The sequence below is a fragment of the Pyxicephalus adspersus genome, chromosome 6 (assembly GCF_032062135.1).
Source record: "Pyxicephalus adspersus chromosome 6, UCB_Pads_2.0, whole genome shotgun sequence".
Lineage (NCBI taxonomy): Eukaryota > Metazoa > Chordata > Amphibia > Anura > Pyxicephalidae > Pyxicephalus > Pyxicephalus adspersus.
This window is the reverse complement of record NC_092863.1, coordinates 65,312,022-65,339,826: the sequence shown is the minus strand read 5'-3', so window position 1 is coordinate 65,339,826 and position 27,805 is coordinate 65,312,022. Positions and strand designations below refer to the sequence as shown.

At 35.1% G+C, this 27,805-nt stretch overlaps 1 protein-coding gene across 2 annotated transcripts in view; it reads left to right on the top strand.

The window, feature by feature from the left end:
• Positions 1-27,805, top strand: part of KCNN2 (potassium calcium-activated channel subfamily N member 2) — a 91,366-nt gene that overhangs the window by 48,399 nt on the left and 15,162 nt on the right. For both annotated transcript variants that reach the window (XM_072416078.1, XM_072416079.1), the window contains one exon: positions 14,707-14,848. In XM_072416078.1, the coding sequence (XP_072272179.1) occupies positions 14,707-14,848 (142 nt within the window). The remainder of the gene's footprint in view (positions 1-14,706; positions 14,849-27,805) is intronic.

Genomic DNA, 27,805 nt, shown 5'->3' with positions numbered 1-27,805 from the left:
AAAAAAAAATCACAAAGCCTTTATACTGATCTAATTTGCAGTACAGCCAGCATATTCCTCTACTTTGGTAGTTTTGGTATTGTCAGAATTAGTTATTATCCCGGACATAATTGTACTAGGAAATAAAATTTAAATGATTTAAATGTTTAACAGGGATATAGTAGTTAGTATTAAACTTAATAGCCTGTACACACATTAAGAGGTTTCCTTGCCTTGGTAAGGAACAACTTCCATTAATCTCAGCAAAGGTGAAAACAGTTAAATCATTGCTGCATGAACAGGTAAAAAGGGACTAGACAAAATCTTAAAAATATTGTGGCTTGTGGTAATTTTTATAATTATAAATGTATCTGCCATATTTGAGAGTTGGATCAAATTAAAAGTTCAGTAAGGATTTACAGATAGTACCACAATTGCCAAGTGGACAAATTTAGGGAGATGTTGGTTAAAATATCAGTAAATTTTCAAGGATCATTCTTTCTAGATACCAAGAAAGAGTTGAAAACATTAATAGATTTGTGTACATGTGGGAAGTTTTAGGGTTTATGAAGTTTTCACATGTGCTGACAAATTGGTTAGAGTGTGTTTAATGAACTTTCTATCCAGTTAATCAAAAAAGGCCTGGATCACCTAGGTTCACCCATGAAAGTCTATCGTCCCTAGTCTTGGAGACCTTTAATAAATCAGGCCCAACCTGTGCGCTCCATTTGTAAGGAATGTTAGGCATTGATGATGGGATTTGGACTGGTGAAATGTGTAACATTTAAATGAAGAGAAACAAAAACATTTTGTCTGTTTTTTACAGACTGTATATTCTTCAAAAAAAAAAAAGATGTGTTTCATGTGTAGCTGGGAAAATTCTGTACTTATTCAGTCCTACTAGTGGAAGTTTAGAGTAGTCCATATTCTTTCAGAAATATTATGTCAGAGCAGTATAGCAATAAAGTCACTGTGCCAGTACTAGGAAGCCTTGACAATAGATTGTACTGTCTGTGATATGGCTTGAAAAAAGGCCTAAATGTGTGAAAAAGGTTTTGAATTTTTTGTGTCAGTTCTGAAGAAGAAAAAGAGTGTTTTGATTCACTAGGTGCATTAGAGAAGTGATTGTACTGATTCTGAAACACTACAGAATGAAGGGCACAAATAAAGGAAGCCAGTTTGCAATAAGTTCTATTTAATGTACAGCGCTGCGTAATATGTTGGCGCTATATAAATCCTGTTTAATAATAATAATAAAAATAGTAATAATAAGTGTTGCTGTTTGCATAGTTTTCCACAGTAACCAGAATATTAGAGGGTAATTGGTTATTGTTTCTTAAAGCAGTTCTCAATGCAAGTGTAGCATAGCAAAAAAAAGTTATAGGTTAGAGGCCAAGATGTAGTCTATTGTGTAACAAATTGTCCTCTGTATCCACTCCTTTAGGATTTCAGTTTGTGAAGCCAGGTTATTATTCTTGAAGTTTAATTTATCTGGAAGTTTAAACCATCAATAACTGTTGGCTGTTGGAGTAATAAAATCTGCCTATTCTAGCACATTTTTCCTTTTGTTGAATTTTAATTGTTTGACGTCTTTAGAGGCAAGGACTATGAGTATAGGTTATAGAAAGTAGGGCAGGCAGGGGAATGGGATCATTTCAATTAAAGAAATCCTGACTAGGTATGAACATGTTAGATTAGATCAGGTTGTGAAGTCTTGAAGTCTTTTTTTTATGTCTAATTTTCAAGACTAGCTAATTTGTCAAGGTAAACATTGTATCCAGACTGCACCAAACTGTGAAATGAATTGAATAACATAAGAGGTGGCTACAGAAATGAAGGCTGAATAGAGGGCAACCCTGTCAACTGATTCTATCTGTGAGCATTCTGTTTGTAAAGAATTTGTTCAGGATAGGGAAAGTGGACAGGAATAAGGGAAATTAATGGGGAAGTGTACAGATATTGTAAGCATAAAAGTTGTCAGCAAATGCACTGCAGGAAAGGATATAATAATAGAAAGGGCAATGTATATGATTTTTTGATTAAGAAATATTGGCTTTGTTTATACATGTGGTATATTTTTCTATTGCAGACAATGCCTAGTTGATGTTGGAGAAAAGTGTATTTGGGAGTAAATCTGATTTGGTATAATTCTACAACTCCTGATTCTAACCTTTGTAGTTATTGTTTTTATGTTATTTATATAGCTCCTAGGTGAATGTGTTGACGTATTACCTTATTGTTGTTTTGACTGTTTGGCAAAGCAGGATCCAGACCAGGAAGCAATTCATTATGTGTTTGAAATTATATAAAATGATGTATTACCTGAAAGGTGGTAGTGTGTCGCTCCCAAATGCATTTGGTTAGATTTAGTCCCCCATTATTCTATTACAATACACAGAAGTGTTGATCTCAGAAGATGTGGGATGGTGTGTTAGTATGAGGCATTGAGTCTGATTTACTAAAAAGACTGGAGAAGATGGACTATCACAGGAGAACCTGATTTTTTCTAAATCCATTCTAGGTTTGTTGAATCATCCAGGGTATCCCATGATAGTCTATCTTCTCCAGTCTTGGAGAGCTTTGTATGAGGTAAAAATTAGATAATACACTTTCATCAGTGAAGCTGGGTGATCCAGCAAACGTGGAATGGATTTCTTTAAAGTAATTTGCTAACAAATGTTTTGAATCCTGGACCAGATCCATTCCAGGTTTGCTGGATCGGTAAGCTTCATTGATGTAGTTGTATCCTCTCCAGGCTCAGAGAGCTTTAATAAATCAGGCCCAATGTTTCTAGAGGCAGGTAAGTAAGAGAGGGACATCAATATAATCATGAATGCTAGTGGAACCTGGAAAGGTTTTTTGCAAGACAAGCATCTTCCTGGATGAGGTTCCCAATTTTCCGGTTGCAGGGTGCCCTTTTTGAGTGTCACAGGCCAGAAATACCCAACTTCAGCTTTGTTTCCTAGCTATATAGGCGAGGAAACTTCAGTGTAGCCTATGATGTCATGAGGCCCATTTGGGTAGAGTGGTTCAGAATGAGGTGGAAGGTATTAACATTTCTGGATGCAAGGAGCTGGGCTGTGTAATATGAAGTTTGCAGCCATTGCTTTGGCTTTATCAAGGCTTGAGTGTGGGTTTTAATCATTGATTCCCATGTTAGGAAGCAACATATATTCTTAAATACTTAATTTTCCTGATGAATCTTTAGTTCGCTAAGCCCTTTGGATATAATTACATGACTTACATTTTAGGATTTGGCCGTGAATGTCATCAGAAGGATTCAGAAACTATAGGGTATTTTTTTAAGTCGCACAGAATTCTCTCTATTTCAGAAGCCCTTTGAGGCAGCATAAAAAATCCCATGCTTTTTATTTTTGTGATTGTTATTTGCTAAATTATCTAAGACCCAAATCCCCTCTAACTTCATATCAAGCATCTCTTGATTGTGTCTGTGGATATGACATTTCACTGTAGTTTAATCAAATCCTCATTCAACATTCCGTAAATGATCTACAAGATTCTGTAATATAAGTGAAAACATTAACCAGGGCTTCTATTTCAAAGATGACTTTTAAAGCATAATAAGGCAAAGAAAGACAAATCTCAAATGAGTTATTTGGAGAATATTTAAAATAAGAAAACAGCTTGGAAAATGGCATTTAATTCAAAACCCAATTAGCTGTGTGTGCATGAGAAATTGTCAATTTTCTTTCACATAAATAAAACAGGGAAATATTTTTATAGGGACATAGGAATACAGATTATATAAACATACATTTAAAGTAAAATATGTTGTTTAAAAAAAAATATGTATTTAATTTTTTTTAAAGATTTTGCAAGGGAATTTTTAAAGATAAAAATAATTCTGTAACATCCAGATCCAAAACACATTTAAACAGTATTTGTATCAAAGAAATTGAAAAAGGAATAAAAAAGAGAGAAGAGAAAAACTGGGGGAGTGGTGGGTCAATCATATATATGCTTGTGACAGTTACAAAAAAACAAACAAACTGTATTTTAATGTCTGCTTAATTTTATGACATGGGCAATGATGGGGTTACAAGTTCTCATATTTATATGTAAATGGACTATGTACTAAGTTTGTTGTTACACAACAAACTATTGGAACCTATTGGAAAATAATTTTTGTTATGTCATTTAGTAAAGAAAGTGTGAAAAGAGATAAAGTATTGCTTGTTCTGCAAATATATTTTAAAATGACCTGGAAGCATTTGTTGTTACAATAGAAATAATGATAAATATTTGGACTGGATCATTTTTTAAGTTAGATGTTTCATTAACACATTGTACAATCATTCAGCCAATTCCGACACAGATAAGTAGACAATGATGAAGAAAAGGCAAAGGTTATAAGACAATTTTAATATGATTAAGAAGTTTAAGGTCCATGGGACTGTAGCCAACCTCCCTGGACACAGACACCAAGGAAAGGGTTTAGAAGACATAAAAGTTTGGGTTCTGTCCCTTTTGGTGCATATGTTAAATATTTTTCTTTTGTAAAATGTTTTTATATCATTTTCACCTGTGAATACATTCAGTTTGAAAAGGATGTAAGTCCTGACTAAAAATCTTGTGAATTCTGTATGAAAAGCATTATAAATTGATCCTTAAGTGACCAGGCTGACTGTTAATAGTTCATTTTCAGGGTAAGGTTAGGGTTCAGATTGAGTGGTAACTGTTAATTAAGATCTAAACTCTAAATGAATAGCATTTAAATATTTAGGATGAAAACAGCTTTGTATTAACCATTGTAAGCTGATATGAGATGATTGGGTTTAGGGCTACTCTCTCTGGTTGAGGGAAGGGAAAGGTTTTATCCTTATTAAACAGGTTATAGAATAAATAAAATATTTATTTTTAATTTCAGCTTTTGTCCTGAAATTGCAAACATATTTAATCAAAAGAAGCATTTTGTGTTGCTGTGCCTCCCCAAGCAAAGTAATATGTGGGGGTCCACTATTTAAAAATGTGAACAATAGAGCAAAGTTATAAAAAATATATTTTGTTTTGCAAACCTTATTTTGCTTTTACTATCAAACGATATGATAAACAAGAATTTAATAATTAGTAATATAGAGTTTGCTGATTCTGTTCCACGAGTTTGTTTTAGCTGTTTATATAAAAGTCACCAGCTTTTCCTGCCCATTAAGTCTGAGCAGCTCCAAATAAAAGAAAATAATTACGTCTTAAATGCTTATATTGGTACTTCCTTAACTGGAGATTCCTATTTTTGCATTTTATAAAATAAAGACATTTATACATGTAGTTTTCCTCTTCTCTCTTCAGAAACACAAAAATGTTTTCATGGCTTAAATTTAACGTGAATCTGGGTTTCTCAGTACAGCTTCGGTGGGACGGGGTTGGACAGTAAAAAAAAGCTGATTTGACTTTTTATTAGCTTTTAGTTTTTCCATGCTCCTCACACATTCTAATTGGCTTCCGAGCCTGCGCTGTTATTTGATGAGTAATAAAAAGTCAGGGAATAGAGGGAGAGAAGGCAAGGAAGGAATTGATTGGTAATTGTATAGGAGAGATCTTTTCAGTTGGCTACTTTATGGACCTGGGCTACCATAAACAGCCCACAGGTTCACTAACATATTCTTTTCTTAACATGTTTTACACTTGCGTTTAGTTAAAATAGTTTACTATTTTGCATTTTAGTGTTTTTATCTGCTTATTTTTACAGTATCATAAGTAATTTGGCATTGACCTTTAACTTCAGTTTGATGTCCTTGCATAAAAACACATATTTGCAGTCCCTAATTATGTGTAGTGAACAACTTTTGTTTTGTATAGGGTGGTTATATATGGATTTTCAGCTCTTGTAGGGATTGCTGTAAAAAACAATTACAAAGTCAAGAAATGATCGATATACCCTGACAAAATTTATCCTAAAAAGAGTTATGTATGGAGGTGGAGGTTATATATGGAGACACTTTAATATACATAGTGCTAACATTGTTTTTCTTTTTAGCAAATGGGGAGTATATCTTTTCTAATAATGTGTCTCAGCCTTGTGTTATACGTAGCCATGTATTATTTTGCATAAATAGTTTATTAATATACTACACAAATAGGGTTCTGTATTGTATTGTAAAAAAATTCAGAGGTGTGAGCCATGATTTACTATATTTTCTACTCAACCAGTAGATGGTTCCGTAGCCCCCTTTTATTGGCTGTGCTGAACAAAAGCAGTATAGCACTGATATAGTACTAGTTGCGAGGTTTGTATAAGAAGAAAGACTTTACCAGGCTGCCCTGTCAGCTAATACATTTTAGCTAATCCTGTGTGTTTATTTGTAAAACCAGAAAACTTAGATTGTATATAAATAGCGGAAGTAATGTAAAACAACAGTTTACAATGATATAAATGTAAAAAAAAATAAAACTTGCTTTAAAGTAACACAAGTTTTTATAAGTATTCTTGAAGATATTGTCCTTTATACATAGATTTAAATTAAATGTGTCCTACTTTACAAATTGAAGTTTAAAACTGTATTATCCTACAGTCATAATGTATAAAAATGTTTTAACATTTTAAAGGGTGGAGAATCCCTAAAGTAGGGTCAATAATGTAAACTAGCGGTGCAGCGTTAACACCGACTGATAAAGCACTCCAGGCTCATTGGGCTGATCAAAGTCAGAAAAATAATTCTTAGAGCTTCTGCAAGTACTGAGCAGCCTGGGTCAGTTCAGATCTTGTACAATGAGTGTGTGCATTAGGAGCATGAGTCAAGTCCCCTGTTCAGGCACTTGTGTGCCTGAGGCTTGAAGAGCCTTTTAAACAAGAACTACCAGTGCACACTGCCACTGATAATTACTCACTTGGATCCAGTTTAGAATGATATATATGGATAAACTTTGATTTTATTTTAAAATTCATTTTATCGTAGCTTTGCTAAACATGCAGCAATATATTATATAAGGATTTTTGCCCCTTTCAGGTTCTAGAAAAGTTTTCAATGGCAGGGGTTCCAATACTTCGACAGATTTTCGAAACGCAATGTGCAATGTAAGGTCCAGTCTATATTGAGTTCTATACTGTTTATAAAGTACGTTTTTATGGGATAAATGTAAGGTTTTCTCTGGCCCCTGAACTTAGCATAGTGTAATTTTTTAAGGAAACAAAACTGAAATCTTAATAATGCACCTATTTTTTTTAATTTGTAAAATTTTGACAAACCCCTATATTTTTTAAACATGAACATGCATAAATCATAAAATGCATTCTAATAGTCTCTGCACCTATGAGTCCTTTGTATAGCAGAGCCTAGGCTGGGAAGAGAAGCAGCACAATGAGCCAGTAAGTTGTGCTACTGGGCTTGTGTGCTAACTAGACACACTCATATGAGAAAAGAACAGTGACAGAGAAAAGAGCTCATCAATCTGCAGCTTCCCATTTACTTTACATACATAGGCTGGAGGGGGAAAGACAAAAAGCGTTACCTAACTACAGGAGGAAAATCTTAGGTTTTCTGCCTAAGTGTATAATAAAGTACAATTTTCTATGTACTTGTGTTCAAATGTTGCCTATAATAAAATTAGAATCACGCTTCTATACTGTTACAGTTCAAAGGTACATAAATGCTATCCGCATATTAACAGGTGCAAGAAAAGTAATGCAGTAGATTCAGATAACTACATCAGTGGAAAATATCATAACGTCCACATTTAGGCCTTTAGCATCTTTGTTCATTTTAAAATGCGCAGTGCTTTGGCAAAAAGGTTTTGTGCATCCACTATATAACGCAGCAGAAAAATGAACCACATTAAGAAACATTTGATTCTTGGATGGAAAGCAGGAGGTAAACAAACTATGATACAATAACAACCTATACTTCAGCTTCCTGTTGCTATGGATGCGGCATTAATGGATTTCTGTTCAAGTAGGTAGTGTACATACTACTTAGCAAACATACATTTCTGCATTTCCTGTCTCTTGTGATTGCACTCCATTTTCATGTTTTACTATTTTATTAGTTTTATTATTGTATCTATTAGCTTGGAAGAGATTCATTGAGGAACGCGTGTCCATACTACTATGGGCATGAGACTTTTTATGGTTAACAGTAGTAATAGCAACCTTGTATATCATCTAGCATAGGCTACAATGAGCAGGATCCAGAGTAATATCTAGTGCAAAGATAGGAATATTATTTTTTTTACAATAGTGAAGGCACTAATACCATTCCCTATATGTTATATAAAGCAAAGTGAATCATTCATGTGCTTTTACTGTACTGAATGCACTAATAATATTTATATTAATTATATTAACTTATTTATGTATAGTGATGAAAAACCATTTGTATGGTTTTACAAGTAGTGTACCTTAAGCTTATACCATTTGATATCCAGTGCTAAGAGAAGAACTCATATTGTTTTACAATAGTGAAGGTGCTGTTAGCAGTCTCTATATAAGTGCGAAGAGAAGAACTGAATGCACTGCTATTATACCCTATATCATATCCAGTTTTAAAGTCATATTGTTGACTTTATTGACAATAATGACCGCATTGGCCATTTACAATAAAATATTTCTAGTGCAGGGAAAATGCCTACATTTTGATTTACTAAAATAATTAAGTATGTTTGTGGTTTGTTTTTTTTATTTTCATTGCACCTGATTGGATATACATAGCAATGTGTGTTCACCACATTTACAAAGCTGAAATCAAAAATTAGAATTAAAAATTCTAATCAAATTAAAAATTCACTTTTAAAAATTCATCTCAAGACAACAAAAGCAACCACGGATCTGTTTACTGATTACTTTGAGCTATTTTCATATCCACTTTATCAGTATAGGTTACAATGCAATGAGGTATAGCCCCACTTGTTGTGGACGTGTAAAATGACTATGGAATTTGTGTAATTTTTCAGCACTATATATTACTACTAGATATTAATAAAATGCATTGTCAGTAATTCTGTATTACTATGGTTTTTATGAAAATGGTCCATAGTTTTACTTCCAGTGAACTGAAGTAGAACATGACATCACAATACATGCCAAAGGGAAAGTAAAAAGCAGCAAAGAGTTCACAGATCATTTGAGAACGTCTGTCAAGGCATAACTCTTTCACACTTGGCTCCATCCGCTCTGGGTAACCTTTGCCTCTGACAACTTTATGGTAAACACACAGATATGTCATAACACTTCAATCCAGTTCATTTCAGATCTTACATCATAAAATCCAAGTGTGAATCACAAAGACCGTAGTAAATACCATTTATTTTATAGTCCCAGGTGTCCATAATTTTTAGTTATCCAGAAGCAAATAGGGGAAGCAAACACTAAGAGCAGACAACTAATAAAATATTTATAAAAACAGACTTTATTTCAGTTCTGATAAGCAAATCTTCGCACGTCCCAGCCTTTATTTTGTACAGTTTTGATTGAGTTTTTTGAAAAAAAGTGATTGTCTAGAGCAGCGGTCCTCAACCTGTAGAAGAACCCCCCTTGAGAGGCACAGCAGCCAGAGCCGCAGACCATGTCTTCCGTATGCATCCTAGGCTCAGGGTGCTGGGCGGGTTCTGGCATCATGACGTCACTCTGGAGGAAGTTTGATTGACACATGCTCCCCGTACATGCGTGGTCCGTAAATTTAGTGGTCCGTGACGTCCAAAAGATTGGGGACCAGCCTTGGGAACCTTTTTAACATGGAGGAACCCCTTGAAATAGCTTTCAGGTCTTGAGGAAACCGCTGATATAATTACTAAATTCACAGCTCACAGTACATTTGTGTGGTGATCAGTGGGAAGAATGCCATTACAGACAGCCAAAAAGATCACTGGGGTAAGTTAATGTGATCTGGGAAGCACAAATTGCTCAAGAAACCGCTAGCAACCTCTGGAGGAACCCTGGTTGAGAAACACTGATCGACACCTAACCTGAGGTGCTCTATGGGAGTGGATCTTACAAATGTGCAGAACTTTTACATTTCAAATTTGCAAAATTAGACACCTTAAAATGTGAGTCATAAACCTTTTACGTGTAAGTACTTATAAATGCACAGTTACCCTAACAGTTTTCCATAAAATAAGTATAAATTAAATAATTTTTTTTGGTTATTTTATGTACACAACCTTTATACTGTATATGTACTATATCTAATTAGATAGTTATTATTGTATTTACTGTACAAGTACTGTTCCACGACATCAATACATTGCATAACTGAAAAACATACAGAGTATAAAAGTAAAGACTAAACACAAAAAATTTCAGAAATAATAGGGCAAGTGTATTGTGCTATGTCGTCATGCCATAAATGATATGCTTTAAAGCAGCAGGTTTGTAGGCAAGGACTGGATTGGAATATGCATTCTAATCAGATAAGCAGTTGTTAATATTATTATTATTATTATTATTATTATTATTATTATTAATAATGAACATGATTTATATAGTGCCAACATATTACGCAGGGCTGTACATTAATTAGGGGTTGCAAATGACAGACTAAAACAGACAGTGATACAGGAGGAGAGGACCCTGCCCCTAAGAGCTTACAATCTAGTAGTAATATGTGTAGGTTTCCTTGAACCGCTTTTATACATATCAGCTCAACTCTTTACACCCAGCAGAAATCGCAGTCTACTAACAGCATGTCCATCTTAACAAGCTAACCATAAATTAGCTTATTCAAAGACTTTGAAAGGTGCAAATGCATTGGTTTAACCCGGAACTGATCAGAATTTATATTGTAATCATCTAACTTTTTTACTTTTTAAACTAAATTCAGAATAATTTCTAGTAGCCTTTTAAGCTATTCATTAAATAGTAAGTAAGTGTCAACTGGCAGTGCTAGTAAAAACAAATGTTGTGTTACTTTCTGAGAAAGAGACTAATTGCATTTTAATATTTGTAATGTAATTTTTAGATCAGCAAACAGAGATTTGAATTTTTTTCTGTAGGTTTTCTACATTTTCTATTTATCTTTTGTGGAAAAGTTGTACAGACATAGGGGACAGTGACTTGTTAACTTCACCCCTTCTCTTTCTGTAGGGTACCATCTGAGATATTAATAGAGGAAGCTTTATGGCAAACAACATTTTTTATGCTGCCTCTATATAAAACCTATAGTGCTTTGTGAATTCTATGTTGTGTTTAAGATTCATACTTTTTTTTTATTCTGATAAAATGTGTTTCTCAGTCTGATTCCTAAATTGGAAGGTCTGTTTAATCAGAATCTCCTGGTGAAATATCAATATTCTCATGAGAAGAGCTGCAGTGTCAGAAATTCCTATTGCTGGGAAAGCCTAAAATTTGACTTGCATTCTACTCATGTTTGATACAAAACATATTTTGTCTTTACCTACAATGTACAATTTCTATTTATTGGTTTGCCCCATTATAATTAATATTTTCTGCAAAATTAAAGGACAAGATAACGAAAGTTCATTAAGGGCTAATTACAGTACATTTACTGTACTGTACTGGGTTTTTTAAGGCGTTATACTGGGTTTATAAGGCTTTAAAAATATATTATGTTTTTCAATTATTTTGCAAAATTGTTACTGACATAATCATTAATTAAAATACAATGGGCAAATATACCAATGTTGTTACAAGGGGTTCTATTTAAAAAACAGGGCATTGTTTCAATGGCAGTATTTGATTCTCATCAGGGAATGTTTGAGGGAATGTCAGATTCCCCGTTTTATAAATGCAGCCCAATATATATTATAATCAATGTTTACAGACTTTTTCACAGAATACACTCAAGGTAAACTGATGATCTTTTTGAGAGCATATATCCCCTATGCCCATGAATATTACTGGTTAAGGTATATTCCCTAAAAAGTTCATAATTTCTTTTCACTTAGAAAATAAAAAAAATTCAATTGAATTAACCAGCTTTTGGATACAACTCAGAGAAATAAATATAAATGTCCAACAGTGTTCCTGATATTTTTGAACATTCTTTCTTTAAAGGAGGGGAAATAGCAGTGACAACAAATTGCAAGACAGCAAATAGTAAAAATATTACAGCAAATATTAAATATTACACAATGTGCCATACCCTCAATATTCACTCTGACCCATCAGTTCAGTACAGATAATCTGATCATGCTAGAAGGATGATAAAACCTAACCTATACAGGCTGCAGTTTTTTCAAACCTTCTATCAACGCCAGGAGTTGCAAAAAAACTTTAAACCAGGTTTAGGTAGCATCTATACTCTGACAAGTCCAAAACTGTTCGCTCCAGTTGGTGATAGAGGGTATTTAGCCAGGATTTTACTACTGTTAGGGCATGTTCAGACCTCACTTACCTACTTTTATCCTCAGCTCCATTAATCCCAATGAAGATGTCTTTGATTAGGTCCTGCGCTCCCCTGCTAGCTGTCTTCATCCCGGCGTGGAGTACACACCAGACACGGTTATCTTTTTTTTCCCAATCATCAAGGCGCATCCCTGGCTTTAAAATGGCTGTAAATGCTTATATGTCTGCAGCAAAAGCTAACAATTGACTAGCATTTATGAGTAAAATGAAAGCCTATATGGTCACTTGTATGAAGCATGGAGCTTCTGAACAACCGCTTGTCAATGCCTAAAGCCTACAAAAGGCTGAAAATGCCTGCCTGCACAGACCCAATATTATAAGGTGAGTCCAAGCATTTGCAGGCTGTAACATCACTTACAAAAGCCTGGAAAACAAAGGTCTGAACAAAGCCTTTTTAAAAACACCCATGGCATGGCCAATGTGGCCCTAGCTGTTTCCAGATAGATAGGGAGGTCATTGTCTTGCAAAGGGTTGCAAAGTTCCATTCCACATCCTTATCAGAGTTATGTTTATGTGAGAGTTCTAGTGTGTGGATTTAGGATCATTGCGGATCTTCTGTTGTTGGGCCCTTTCAATTGTGGATCCATCCTGTAACAAAGGCTTTTTAATACCCCCAAACTATAAAAGGGTCACCATCTGGCGGTTAGGTAGAGTCTTGTTACGCTTCCAGTGTCACAATCTAAGCAGGTGCTATGCTACCAGGATAAGCCATGATCGGAAAATGTTTTGGTTCCAACTACACATATAGGTCTCTGGAGAGGTCTGTTTAAGGCAACCCACAATGTTACATTCTGATAAATGTTTAATGAGGTGATAAAAATAAAGTGTAATCCCTAGAAGAAGAGTGTATTAAAGTTGTGCTGGGTAAGGCAGTACAAGTAAGCAGCAAAGATCATGCAGGGTAAGGGCTTTATCTGTTATCTTTTGCCCTTTTATGCCTTTGGTTGCTTACATGTGCTGCTTCACCTAAATCAATTGTGAGTGCAAATGTTTGTTTTTATCCTTAATTAGGATAGTTTTCTCCACTTATCTCTCCCTACATTATGTATTAGCCTCATCCAAGAATGGCCTGTTGGACCAGGATGTGTGTATACACCTTTTTTGTGTGTAGAATGTAATATGTATGTATGTTAATCCCATTGGACTTTAACAAAGAATTTTTCTTTTTCTATATCACAGCCTGTTGATAGCTTCTGCTAAAGTGTCTCTCTGTGCAAGGCACAATGATAACTGAGCTGACTGACTTTTTAAAAAACCGCCATGTGATCATTGTGCTTGTCTATGAGTGATCACATGAATTGGAACCATGATGCTTAGGTCCTAAATGCTGTATCTGACCTGAAAAACATGCAGATAGCACAGGTACTCTGCCATGGATTTTTTATCAAACTGTCCCCAGCATGGGGGGAAAATAAATATACAGGCTGCAAAAAGAAAAAAAAAGGAAAATATAGTGCATTTTTAATAAACAGATACAGTGTGCCTTTATTGTAATGTTTGACTTAAAGTATTTTTTTTAGATATCTTTTACCTGTTATATGCTTGTGTTTCCCTAATTTTTGTATTGTAATAAATGTAAACAGTTTTAATGAATCTACTAGAAAAGGGTAGATTAGTAAATACAGTAACAAATGCCTGCTTAACAACTGGTAAAATTGATAGGAATGCAAATGTTGAATGGTGCATATGTATTGTATATTGCTATTGTGGATATGTATTGATAAAAGCCCTTTTGTTTGGCATGTTTTTAAGTACTATATAATAAATTAGACATATTTTTTATTTTATATCATTTTTCTTTTGGATTGTTCATTAGTAAGCACCTGAAAAATCCTTATAACACAAAAGAATTTGGTTTTAAACGTATGTACAGATGATGGGCTGCATATTCTCCCACCAATCTATTTGAATTGTAACTGGTAAAATATGATTTCAGCCACAGGAAGGGCATTACATGACATGGGCCACAAACTCACCTGCAATTTTCATGGAAATAATCTTTTCTGACAGATGAACAAACGAGTGCTGTACACACAGGGCCCATTCTGTTCTATGGGTAGGACGGGGGAGAACAAGTGAGCGCCACCCTGTTGTGCTTTCCTACCTTCACTTCTACATCATTCATTCCTCATTTGTCGTTCATGGATCTGTCCTGATATCCGTTTACATAGCCTTATAATATGGTAAAATAAAATCACTCTAGTGTTTAAAAGCAGAAAGCATTGGCTGCATATTATGCATGAGCAAATATGACTGCCCACTTGATTACAAACTGTACAACAATAAAATGTTTAATTAACACATAATGATAAAACTGCAGTTATTGGATGATGGTGATGTTTTTTCTAATCTCCCCATATCATATAATACAAATACAAAATTATTTATTCATTGAGCTCTTTGTCCTTTTTTAGATACCACGATCAACAGGACGTTACTAGCAACTTTCTTGGAGCAATGTGGTTAATTTCAATTACTTTTCTATCAATTGGATATGGGGACATGGTACCGAACACATACTGTGGAAAAGGAGTTTGTTTACTTACAGGAATTATGGTAAGAAGATGACTATGACTGTTCTTGAACTTAAATGAAGATTGATAAAACATTGATGAATGAGATTGGTTGTTCTCACCTTTTATATTTCTTTGCCTTAAGACACTGAAATTGTAGAAAGTACCTCATCCCACATTATCTTAAGTGGAAGTGTTTGGCAAGTTGACTGTTGTTTAGTTCTTTGATTTTAAAATGCCAGCTGCATGCTTCTTGTACTAAACAGAATATTTGGTAAACATTTTATAGTTGGATATTTCACTTTTGGATGCACTAAACCTTTATGATGAACAAGCATGTCTACTGGAAGTTAACTGTCCAGTCTGCTTACAAAGTTATTGACCATAATCTAAACCTTTTTTTCATCATTAGATAAAGTAGGTATGGATTGGAATCTTTAGGAGGTTTATCTTGTTTCCTGTGTCCCCATTGAGGACATTGACCCTTTCTGTCCTAGTGGGAATGATCATCAGGGCACAAAGTGATTGTAATTTCAACAGAACAGGAATATAGGGGAAATCTTCTGAGTCAGACACTTGTTGCTGGGAGAAATCTAGAAATTAGTCCTTAGAAATTAGAGAGATTTAGAGATTTAAAGAGATTTCTACTCTCTTTGTGCTGCCAGAACAGGAATTGAAAGGAAATATTTCCAATACAACAAATATGGCAAAAAACACTGAGGAGGTTTCCACCCAAAACCAATGAGGTTTCTGTCCAAAATGTGAGACATAAACCATTTCACCCCTACTTCATGCACTACAATATTTTGGGACCTGTATTTATTAATAGTTTAGATTTGATTTCATAATAACTTTTCCTGAATAATAATGTATGCAAAATAATTAATACACTCCAACTTTTTTTTACCTACCACCAAACAATCATAAATATCTAAGAATTGCTGTTGTTTCTCTGTGCATTCCCATCTTGCTTCCCTTGGATACACAGGCTGTAGATGCAAAAATAATAGAAATCAATGGGCACTGGAGTGCCAACATCATGAGATGCTACAGTCTACATCCATTCAAACTCGGCATGAAGTAAAGTGTTTCCTGAACACTAATGTGTGTACTAGGAAATTGTGCTCAGTGAAGAACTGTTTTTGGGATTTTAGCGCATGACAATTACTTCTTGATTAATATCTTATGTGTAGGATTATTATAGTAGATACTGGCAGAACTACAGAGGTCTCTGTGACATGAAGCAAGGGATGAAGCTGTGGCCACGGTATTTCTTCAATACAGAATTACATTGGCAAAGCTTTCTATGACTATTCCAATTCCACAAGTATACTGGAAGCAGATATAGTCATCTCTAGTTATGAATACGATAATACATAGGAAGAAAACATAGAATATGGGTTTTTAATCTTTAAGAGCTTCATTCATAGGCAATAGGGGTAATCAGTAATGATTAAACTTATTAATCAGTAATTAATATGTTTAGCACAAATTCAACTCATGGATCCTTTAAAATACGTGATATGAAAGAAGAGTGAATAATTTTAGATTTTTCCTCAATTTCTGTACTGAAGACAGCACCCACCAGGGCAAATGTGGATCTCCCCAGCAGGGCAAAAGACAGCAAAAACATATTTTTATTTCTTTATTTTCTTAACATATCCCCACTATTAAAAAATACTTAGCATAACCATTAAATCTCTTCAAGGTTGCATTGCTAGGAAACTATAAATAGTTACGTTTATAGTAAGAGTACAGAGAAATGAATATTGATTTTGTTCATTGAAATCTGTCGTTGTTATTCCAAGTCAATATTTGGCTGACTTTTTTTAATTTATAAACTTCTTTGAAGCCCATCCAAGGACCTGCTTGTTAGTTTACAAATCATCTGCTTTGTATAAGTATGGCTGATTTTAATGATGGATGTGGCCACATGGTAAGAGGTTTAAAGATGTATAGTGAAATAGAACCTTAGCCTGTGGATGAAGACTATGTAACACACATAAGTTATCAGGGGTTAGGAGCGCACAGAGTGCCGAAATTGGAAGTGGTGCATAGAGTGCATAGGTACTGAGTAGTGCACACAAAAAAAGAAAGAACATCAGCCCTCAGAAATCTTGTAATCTCCAGCACAAAATGGTTACATGCCAGAGAAGCAGTTTAGGAGCACTTACATCAGCACTGGCAGGTAGGTGGGTGGGACAAGAGCTGAAGAAAATGCAAAATTCAAATTCAATATTAAAAAATAGATTGCCTGAAACTTACTAATACAGGGGTCGGCAAACTCCGGCCTTTAGGCCAGATATGGCCTACCCGGTAGTTCGTTTCGGCCTAATGCCGGCCGGCAACCCGCGGCTCCGGAGCTCCAGTGCCGGCCCCTTGCAGTTGCTCCCCTATTTACGGTGGCCGGCTTTGATACTTCCGCCGCCGCCGTAAATACAATTCATACGGAGGAGAGGGATTTCACTTCAGGGGGCGTTCCCTGGTAGTGGGCGGAGTCATTAGGACTGGGCCGGCCTAGTGTGCTGCCGCCCACCCCATAAATGGCCTAGTGGCCATTAAACTTTGCCGACCCCCTGCACTAATATATACTTTTAGGATGGTAGTCTATTTACATGACTGCTGACTTCTTATTCACATAAATCTGTTATTTTTCCATGGTGATGTTTGGCTGACATTTTAGTTCCCTGTTAAAGTTTATCTATGGGACTGTTAGTTTTGAAATGATCAAATATCTTTGAGTATCGCTCTTGGTGATCATTTTCATTGCGTTGTTAGTTTTTACCTACTGTGTATAAAGCTGAATAGCTCTGAAGCAGATTGCTGAATAACAAAATAAGGCTGCATGAATTCCAAAACAGCTTTTTCTTCAGTAGATTGTTTTTGCCACTTTTAAAATATTGTTGTTTGTGTTATCACTCTGGGATTTCTTTGCTTTTGTATTAAATGGTATGTAATGTTGATACATAACCAGGAAAGCCACTGATTGGCAGTGTTTCCCTAAGGCCTAGGGCTACATTTTCATCCTAATGCACTGATGTCATGAACTAAAACTTATAGCAGCCAAACAAAAAAAGTGTAACCTGATTGCTAAATTTCTGACTAGCAGAATGACTGATGGAGTACTGGTTACTATTGTTCAGTGCTCTTCATTCCACTTTGCATTTGTTTTTAGATAAACCCCTATTAGGTTTGATAAGTACAATATAACTGATGAGCAAAGTACCTCTGTTTTTTTTATCTTACACTGAGAGAAATTAAAACAATAAAATATAGTTGTTACTGTTCTTTTGTTACTAATGCATATTTCCTTTACACATCATTAAACAAACAAGTGACTTTGTGTTCATTTTCAACACCAAGTGTAAAGATTAGAATTGTCTTTTGTGTGTGATTGAAGTAAATATCTCATTACAAAACTAAATGTACTTCTTTTATAAATCGACCCCTATGCCTCATATATGTTCTGATCATGTCAGAATGGTTCTGTGTGATAAAAAATAACTGTGCAAAGTTGTTTATGAATGGGAATGTTCCTGTTTTTTGTATGCCAATTCAAGTTCATCACTAAGAAAGGGAAGTATGGACATAAAAAAGAGAAAAAGTAACATCTTTCATGGAGGGACAGTACTGTGTTCATTGATAATTGGAGAAAACTCTTTAATGATAAATATGTGAAGTACTGACTGCACTATCCAAGTATCAGCATTGTCTATATCTTCCAACTCTGTGCTAGTTTCTGCTGTTGAATTAGACATTTGGGTCATAGACAAATGAACATTGTTTCATCTTTGCTTGTTGGCCAATCTAAAAAGTCAGTGACAGCAGGTCATTTTAGGTGTGATGAGAATTGATCCTAATTCTAGCTGCAGCCTTTAGCAGGCTTTAGCAAGCTATCACACTTTAACTAGCCTCGGATAGTGCTATGATCTGTGAATCCTTCCAAATACTTGTTTAGGGCTGCCTAGATCCATCAGGTGGGTGCTGTTAGGGTGCTGTAAGAAAGCAGCACTAATGCTTTATGTTATCATTTACAAGCAAAGATTAAATAATGTTTGTTTGTTTGGGACTTAAAATCAAAGCAACCTTTTTTTTCTTAGTAGTACTGCATTTTAAAGGTAGACAATTTATTTTTTGAGTATGTTCCATACTTTTTGTTTTGTATGATGCAAATTTTTTTATGATGCAAATTGCACTAAGGTTTGTGCCTGGCCACTAAGTCTAGATTTCTGTGCCAAACACAAAGTAATTTACAGCACAAAGGTCTGTATACTTCCTTTGGGCAAAATGTTCCAAATGTCCCTGATTTTCAGGCACAACTCCCATTTTTTGTTTGTTTGTTACTGTAATATGTATGTGTTTGGATATGTCTTTATTTCATTTGTGAAATAAAAATGAAATAAAGACATATGAAATTATTGAAATGAAATATAGACATATGAATTAATGAAATGAAATATACAGTATAGCATTTTGGATACAGTAGAGCATTTTGTTTGATTAGTGTCCCCTATATTGTTATACATAATGCATATTAGCAGGGAAATGAAGGCTCTGGTTAAGGGCCTGGACTCCACATCTTCTGGAAACCTGGCAAAGTTCCTTATTAACATTATATGACAATTGTAGGTATGTGGGCCAGTGTGATGTATGTATGTATATTACCATTCAACTTCAGTCGCCATGACACGTGATTCATGTTTGTACATTGTTCATTGACAGATGCATCTCACAGCCACAAAGCAGCTGTAAGAGATACTAGCTCCGAACATGACATTATATTGCTTGTATTTGATCTGCTCTTCATGAGAAATGTGATCCCAAAGAACTGATTGGGAATCCCTGTAGATCAGACAGAAGGGATAGACAATGATTAGAAAGAAATGAAGCAAATACTGTTGATTGTAGGTTGTGTACAATAGGATAAGGATTACAGAATGTACCTGCAGGATAAAAAGAAAATCATAGTAAAAGCAGGGCAGAGATGATACATTCACCGTGTGTTGATAGATATTTTCACTCCCCATATCAACTATTTATACTACAACCATATCATATTTCCTATGGCTTTAAGGTCATTCTAGAACTTGTGAACTCCCTGGACTATAACACTACTCAACATGTCTATATACAAACAACCCGCAGACAACTCTGAGCTCCAAATTTCAACACCCTCCCAATAAAGGGCATCTAAATCACAATGGCAGAAGGGATACAAAGTACAGACAGAGGATCATCAGGGAAATAACATCTGCCTTTAACCCATATGACCATTTGTTATAGAGATGACTATAAACTCATCTGTTATAAAAAGCCAGCACCATCCTTCTCAGTAAGTAGATATAATAGATTAAAAGAAGAAATGCTGTATGACTGTTGTTATTATTATTATTATTATTATTAATAAACAGGATTTATATAGAGCCAACATATTACGCAGCGCTGTACATTAAATAGGGATTGCAAATGACAGACTAATACAGACAGTGATACAGGGGAAGAGAACCCTGCCCCGAAGAACTTACAATCTAGTAGGTGGGGGAATTTCACACACAATAGGATGGGAGATATATAGTGGGGAAGTAGTGATGGTTTCAAAAGGCAGAAGAAGACGGGTAGGCAAGTTTGAAAAAATGGGTTTTGAGCGCTCTTTTAAATGAGCAGAAAGTAGGAGCAAGCCGAATAGGATGAGGAAGACCATTCCAGAGAAATGTGGCAGCTCTAGAGAAGTCTTGTATCCGTGCATGTGATGAGGTTATGAGTGAGGAAGTCAGTAGTAGGTCATTGGAGGAGCAGAGAGAGCGGCAGGGGGAGTATTTTTTTACCAAGTCAGAAATGTAAGTGGGACAATAACTGTGTAGGGATTTGAAGGCAAAGCACAGGAGCTTAAATTTGATTCTAAGGTGAAATGGAAGCCAATGGAGAGAACTACAAAGAGATGCAGCAGAAGAGGAGCGGTGGGAAGGATGGATGAGTCTGGCTGCAGCATTCATGATAGATTGTAGAGGAGAGAGTCGGCTTAGTGGAATACCAGAGAGGAGGATGTTACAGTAGTCCAGACAAGAGATGATAAGAGCATGTACAAGGAGTTTGGTGGTCTCAGGGGACAGGTAGGGGCGAATTTTGGAGATGTTGCGTAGGTGAAAGTGACAGGACCTGGAAATGTTCTGAATATGGGGGGTAAATGAGAGGGCCGAGTCAAAGGGGACACCAAGACAACGTGCCTGAGGGGAGGGACGAATAACAGTGTTGTTAACAGTTAGATATATGTCAGTTAGATTTTTATATACTGTTAAATACATGTTAAAGTATACACTCTTTTGGGGGAAAAATAAATGTATACATTGTACACTACAATCACACTGACTTTAAAAGACAACTCCAACTACCATAAAAAAAAACCTCCACTTGGTGCAATCCCCCCGTCATTGTGCATGTGCAAAAAAGGACAAAGTTTATTCTTGGCATCTTCCAGTGCTGCAACAGTGAGAGTTTCTGGAACAGGAGATCTGTCTTCAGACAAGCCAAAAGATGTAACAGATATTCATCGCAACTGGAAATCCCATTAAAGCAGGATAGCTTGCAGACTATATACAAGCAGTTCTATCTCATCTTATATTACAGGGGTGTTTTAAAGGGATCATGTCAGCCTATGACACAGGAATTTAGGTTTTTGTTAACTATATTATGTGGAATTGCTAACTATATTATATGGAAAATTTTAACTTAACTGAGCTATAGCAGTACTTTTTGCCAGCGAATACTTTTTTACAAGCTTTCCAGAGACAATCATTTTAATTCATCCCTATGGCTTACCTGTAAATGGAAATGCAAACATAATGATTAACAAGTCGCTAGGGATGTCACTATCTACAAACTGATATTAATTAGTTATTGTAGCAAAGACTGATACTGCAAAATGACCCCATAGTAAAGTCTTTTCCTTTTTCAAGCTTACGACAATCTTCACCAGGGATATGCAGCCTGTCTAAAAAAGTTAAAAGCTTATGGTCCTCCTTAAGACATGGAATTGGGGATTAAAATGGCAATTCTTAAGAGCTGTTTATTTGGTGTTTCAGTACAAAGTCGCTTAATTTATCTGGAACAAATCATACTCATTTTATTCTGCATCCCAGACTAATAATCCCAGACTAAATTAATATAGCACCTCATTCATATGCAAAATAGGGTGTTCATTTATATGGAAATCCCCCACCCAAAGCAATTCTGCACCCTATTCTCTACTTGTATGTGCAGTACTTCCTCGGGATGAAGCCAGATCCTGAGTGGCCATTAGCAGTAAAAGAGCTGGTGAAAGGGCTGAGATTCCTCTTAACCACACTGTGCATTTATACAGATACCCTGGGCAAAGAATAAATCACCACTGCACTCTGTACATAGTTTATCCCTGCACTGTATTTATAATGTTGTATTTTATGCTCTTGATCATTTCACTCTATTTGCTATGTTGCATATTCCTTGCCCCTGTGCTGTTTAGGGTAAAGCATGTGTTATATAGTCCTTCCTGCTGCATTTGGTAAGCCGAGCTATACATTGCATACTTACAACCAAAGTGTTTATTGTCTCAGCATTTGCTGATTGATAAGTAGTCCTCACGTTATATTTTAAAGTGGGCTAAGATAGATTGTACATGTAATGGAAAGTTGTTTAAAAATGATATCTGGTTCTGTATTTTATGTGCATCTGTAAAACTCTGTATTGTGACTGTGTATTTTCATCACAGTGGCAAACGTGTGCAATGTGTAGTAAGCTTAGACTCAATCTAACTATGCTTTTGTTTCTTACTGAAATACAGTTGTTCCATGTAAGCAGTTTGTGTTAGTACAAGCATTGAGTCTATACAAGCAGCCTAAAACCACACCAGGGGCAAATTACCAGTGGGCACCCACAGGTCATATCTGTACAGGGGTCCACTTTTGTTCTTTGTTAACTTCTTGTTATACAGGAATTAAAATGGGTAGTGGCCTACTTGAATTTTTTGTGGTTTAATCGGGGTGCAAAGATGGTGAAGCCATTCTTTCTTGTTGCTTCTATAGAAGTTTGCTGATAGTGAACAAATATAAGAAAAAAAAGAAAAAAGCGGGGGGTTATTTTGGCACACAGTATGCTATGTATTCAAGAGTATTGCCTCATTATACACAAAGATACTTGCACATTTACATACACTTTATCAGCTGTGCTTTTTACAATAATAAGGTAATGTAAATTAAGATATCGGTAATGCAGATAGTAAACAATCTCATCACAAATCACTTCACCCATCATTTTTCTTTTCAGTATAGAAGCAACAAATAAAAACAGCTACGATTAACCCTGTCCTTTGGGTCCTAAATACAAAATATCACTAGAGTGAGCTCAAGTGTTATTCTTCATGTGGAAGGCTGAATATTGAAACTTGACCTTTTTAAGTGTCACTTGACCTTGAATTTCCAGGTCATTGGTTACCATTACAAATGCTATGTGCTTGGGTATTATTCATAATTCTATTGGATATGTTTTTCTGAGAATATTGGTTTACAGAAATAATAACCACAATCAAATAAATAATTCTGTTATAACTGAGAGCTTTACATAAATATACATTTTCCAGTGATATAGTGTTTTATACCTTTAAAGTCTACCGGTATCTGTGAAAAGTGCTATGCTAATATGGCTATTTGTACAGCTAACTAATGTTAATATTCTGATCAGTGGAGCATGACACCTTGCAGCTTCTTCAGAGCCTTTAATAGTGTGTTCATTTATATAGGAACCTGCTTTGAATATTTAACACATTCAGTTATACACTCTCTGGTCTCCAATATTGCATGTAATTTCTTTATTTCTCAAATTTCTCATTTATGGATATTAGTTATCACTACATTAGTATTGTAGCTCCTACCCTAGTATGTTGTAATACTAAGCTTTGAAATATTTAAATGCTGACAAAATGTTGTACGCAAGAAATAATTTGGAGGGCACACACAGAAATAAGAACAATGCCACAATGGTTTTCAATGGACAAAAATACTGCTGGTAAAGCAGGAATTAAAATTAGTTCCTAAACCTGCTTAGCATTGTCAGTTGCACACTCATATTTTTCTTATTGTACTTGCAAAAAAAAAAAAAAAAATCTGGACACCAGCCAACTGTTCTTTTTGTTTCAACCTTTAAAGCCAGAACTAAACCAATTACTACATATTACATTTTTTAATGCTGGCAATATGGAAGAAGATACAGCAACTGTCACCTAATTTCTTATATCCTGCTTTGTTAATTGTATACTTTTACATGCAACTTGCATTGAGTCTTGTATTGTTAAATTGAGTTTTTTTTATTGAATGTAGTGCAGAAGGTGCATAATACATTTAACATATTTTAGATGCATGTATTACTAAGGGCTAACAATAGGGTAAACAGCAGCACTATCAGAGTAAGTTGTATACCCACACAAGCATTTGCAACCCAGAACCAGCTTAGAAATTTGCAGTATTCTCTTTCTCAGTTAGCTTCTTCCAAATGCATTTGCATACCATTCATGGTATCCAAAGTATCCTTAACAAAACTGGATCTTGAAAATATAAACGTATAGCAGTAATAAATTATATCATATTAACTACCCTAAAGTTATAGTATCCTAAACCTACCCAGGTAAATTGTCAAATACCCAAGTGGTTATTATAAACAGGAAATAAATAGCACACAGGCCTAAAACATTTAAATATACTAAAGTAAAGTAATGTAGGTAATGCCAAATACCAAATTATTGTGCAATACATAAACCATGCAAACACTTTGTGCTTAAAATAAACAATAAACAAAATAAATAAATAAAAATGGGTCAGTTTATATCACATGGAAAAGCATACAAGGACTGTATAGTGTAAAACAACCTAAAATATTTTTTATTGTCAAACTCTCAAGTCATTGTGCTATCTGAGCTGTGGTCTGTTCACCTTCAGTCGCCACATTCTAATACACCTAATGGAAACAGCAGAGACTGGCCACTTCGGTGGGATGGTATCACTGACCTTCTCAAGAGAGCTATCAGTGATGTTCTGTCCCTGCTTGTAAATGTTAAAAGGAAATGTTTTAATTATTATAGATTATTTGTATTTTTCTTTAATTTACAAAATTAAAATAGGTAATATACCATTGCAACCATGCAATAGTATTTACATAGCATTTTTCTCTAAAGAATGAGTAGAGCAGAAGCTGATTGTCTTTCCCTCTGAATGAAACTTCATATTTCCCATCATAACAGAACAAGCATGGAGGGACAGAAAAGGAAGGGGGGTAATGTATTGTTCCTGACTTCAATTGCGTGTAAAAAAAACTGTTATGAATAATGTGACTGATATAACTTGTCAGGCAAGTGTGAAAAAAGAAAAGAGCTTTAGCAATAGAAAAAAGAAAAACAAAACCATCCATAATTCAGATTACATTACATATATATTTATTGTATAAATAGATAAAAAACATTTTACATTTATCTAATGCATATCAGCAAAATAATCAAGTTTTCAAACAACAGAAATAACCCATTCTGGTCCTTTACAGTTCCTCTGGGAAATCTTAACAGTCTGCCTGATGCCGTTTGAAAACATATAGGATGAGATTGAATATGACAGGAGAACATTTATTGTGTGCCTGTATGTGACTATTTTGGGGATTCAAACAGTTTTCCACCATTCCTCTGCTTCATTGATGTCTAAAGTATATGTGGGACCAAATAGCACTATTAGAATGTACAGTAGGTATTTCCCAGGCCTTTAAGGGTTATTTTAGTTTGCAGAGATTCCAACACTGTATCAGCCTCAGTAAAAATGTAACAGTGGCTGCCTGCCAAATGATATTGTATTGAATAAAGAGTTAAGAATGGAAGTGAGAGTTCTGCAATGTATCTTTTTAAACTCACTTGAGACATTGTATCCAAAATCTGTAACATAGATTGGATAGAAAAAGCTTTTAAGTGGACCTATCATTAAAATATACACTCCACGTGGATCAATAGGGTACATGTCAGTATACCAAAACCACATTATTTTAAGGAAAATAAAAAGGTTCTTCCAATGTATTAAATGTGGTCTGAAGAGCATGGGGGATGTTCCACTACACCAGAGACTGCAGAGAGCCTATTGCTGCCTGGTAGGCCTTCATTACGATCGGACTATGCGTATGGCACATCACCTGTCCCTTTCAGCAATACCCTCCTGCCTGATTATGTATTTTTTAAAGTGGGGCTATAGTTCCTCATTAGGTTGATCGTTTTACATGTCCCTCTTTTTATTTTAGTTTCCTATTTTTACACGCTTGCCTTTCTAAATTGTGTTGCTGAGTGAAAAATAGATTAGTATTAATATTAGTAGTAGATTTGTAGACTAAAGTGTTGTTTATTCTTTTAGTTTTCAATAACTCTGTGTCTTAAAATAAACTTCCACTAGGTGAGGTATCACCTGTCACTGAATATTTCTTTTGTTAAATATTTGTCTTTCTGTCCCTGTTTTAAATAATTGTAGCCACTGACCTACAACAAGTACATCATGTTCTGTAGGAATAAAAATTAGTTGATTGTGGGGAACGAGATGTACTGACTCACTATCAGTGTTCAGATTCATCCCAATGGTTGTAGTGTTCAGATCACACCATGTAATTATGGCATGGTGGAACATCCAATCTGAAAAAGAAAATGGAAAAACTGTTGCCACAAGGCTGATGCCAGCAATTGTCAAATATGTATTTGTATGCTAAAAAGCAATTATTATCCTTTACTGGAAAAACTTTAATTTATTATTTTGGAGGGCTGTCCACATACTTTTTGCAGTGCAATGTGGACCAGATATTCCTATTTTACTCACTTGCATGCTTCTTCTGGGTCAGTGGGCCTGATTTATTAAAGCTCTCCAAGGATGGAGGGGATACATTTTTATCAGTGAAGCTGTGTGAGCCAGCAAACTTGGAATGGATCTGGCCCAGGATGTAAAACATTTGCTAACAAATAGCAAAGGACTTTTAGGAAATCATTCCAGGTTTGCTGGATCACCCATTTTCATTTGAGAAAGTGTATCCTCTCCAGCTTTTGAGAGCTTTAATAAATCAGGCCCAGTAAATCAGAACCTTTTATAACCAGAGAGGAGCCTTCAGGCAGCATTTATGAAGGTCAGCCATGGCAGCCTTTTTATTTTTCTCAGTGCAGGTTTCCTGAACATCTGCTGAGATGACATACAACTCACACAGGGATGCAATATTTTAAGAGGTGGTCAGCTTCATTGAATTGCAGACTGACAATACTCCTGGGCACATTATGACTTTTCTATGAAACACAAAAAATCACAAATGATAAATTATACATAGAAACAATGAAGAAAATTATTGTTAATATGTTTCTTTCAAGTGTATATCTTTAAGTATAAGTAAGTATATCTTTAAAAGAAAAAGCATTCCCTACATACATAAATACATAAGAGCATTTAGCGACAACCAGGAACTGTACGCTGGGGTAGTGAGCGAGTTCTTTGAAGCAGAGTAAGCTTGGTCTGTCATATTAAATGGGCCTCAGCATCATAAATATTTATATCTACCTTAGTGATGACACATGCTTTTTTTATATTTTGACTTAAACAGCATTTATTATATAGACTGCTAAAGTTGGGCAGCTGTAACACAAAGTCCTCTTAACATAATGTTATTGCTTAAACTTAAATGTAAGTTTAATGATTTGTTCTGTGTATGTGACTAATGTAGTTTGTGCCATGCCGAGATTGCTGGTACTTATTTTCAGTGCCAGACACAAATTGAAAAGAGCAAACTCCACTGACTGGCACCAAGCTTTGATTGTAAGACTCTGTGTGTACCATAACATCAGAATTTTATAAAAGCTTTATCTTGTCTTCAGTACAGTAGTATAAAGCCTCGTTATTTTTAACTTTTAGATTGCTTGCTGAACCTGTGGTAACTTTTCATTTTTTTGTTGCTTTTTACTTTTCAACAAGCTGGGAAC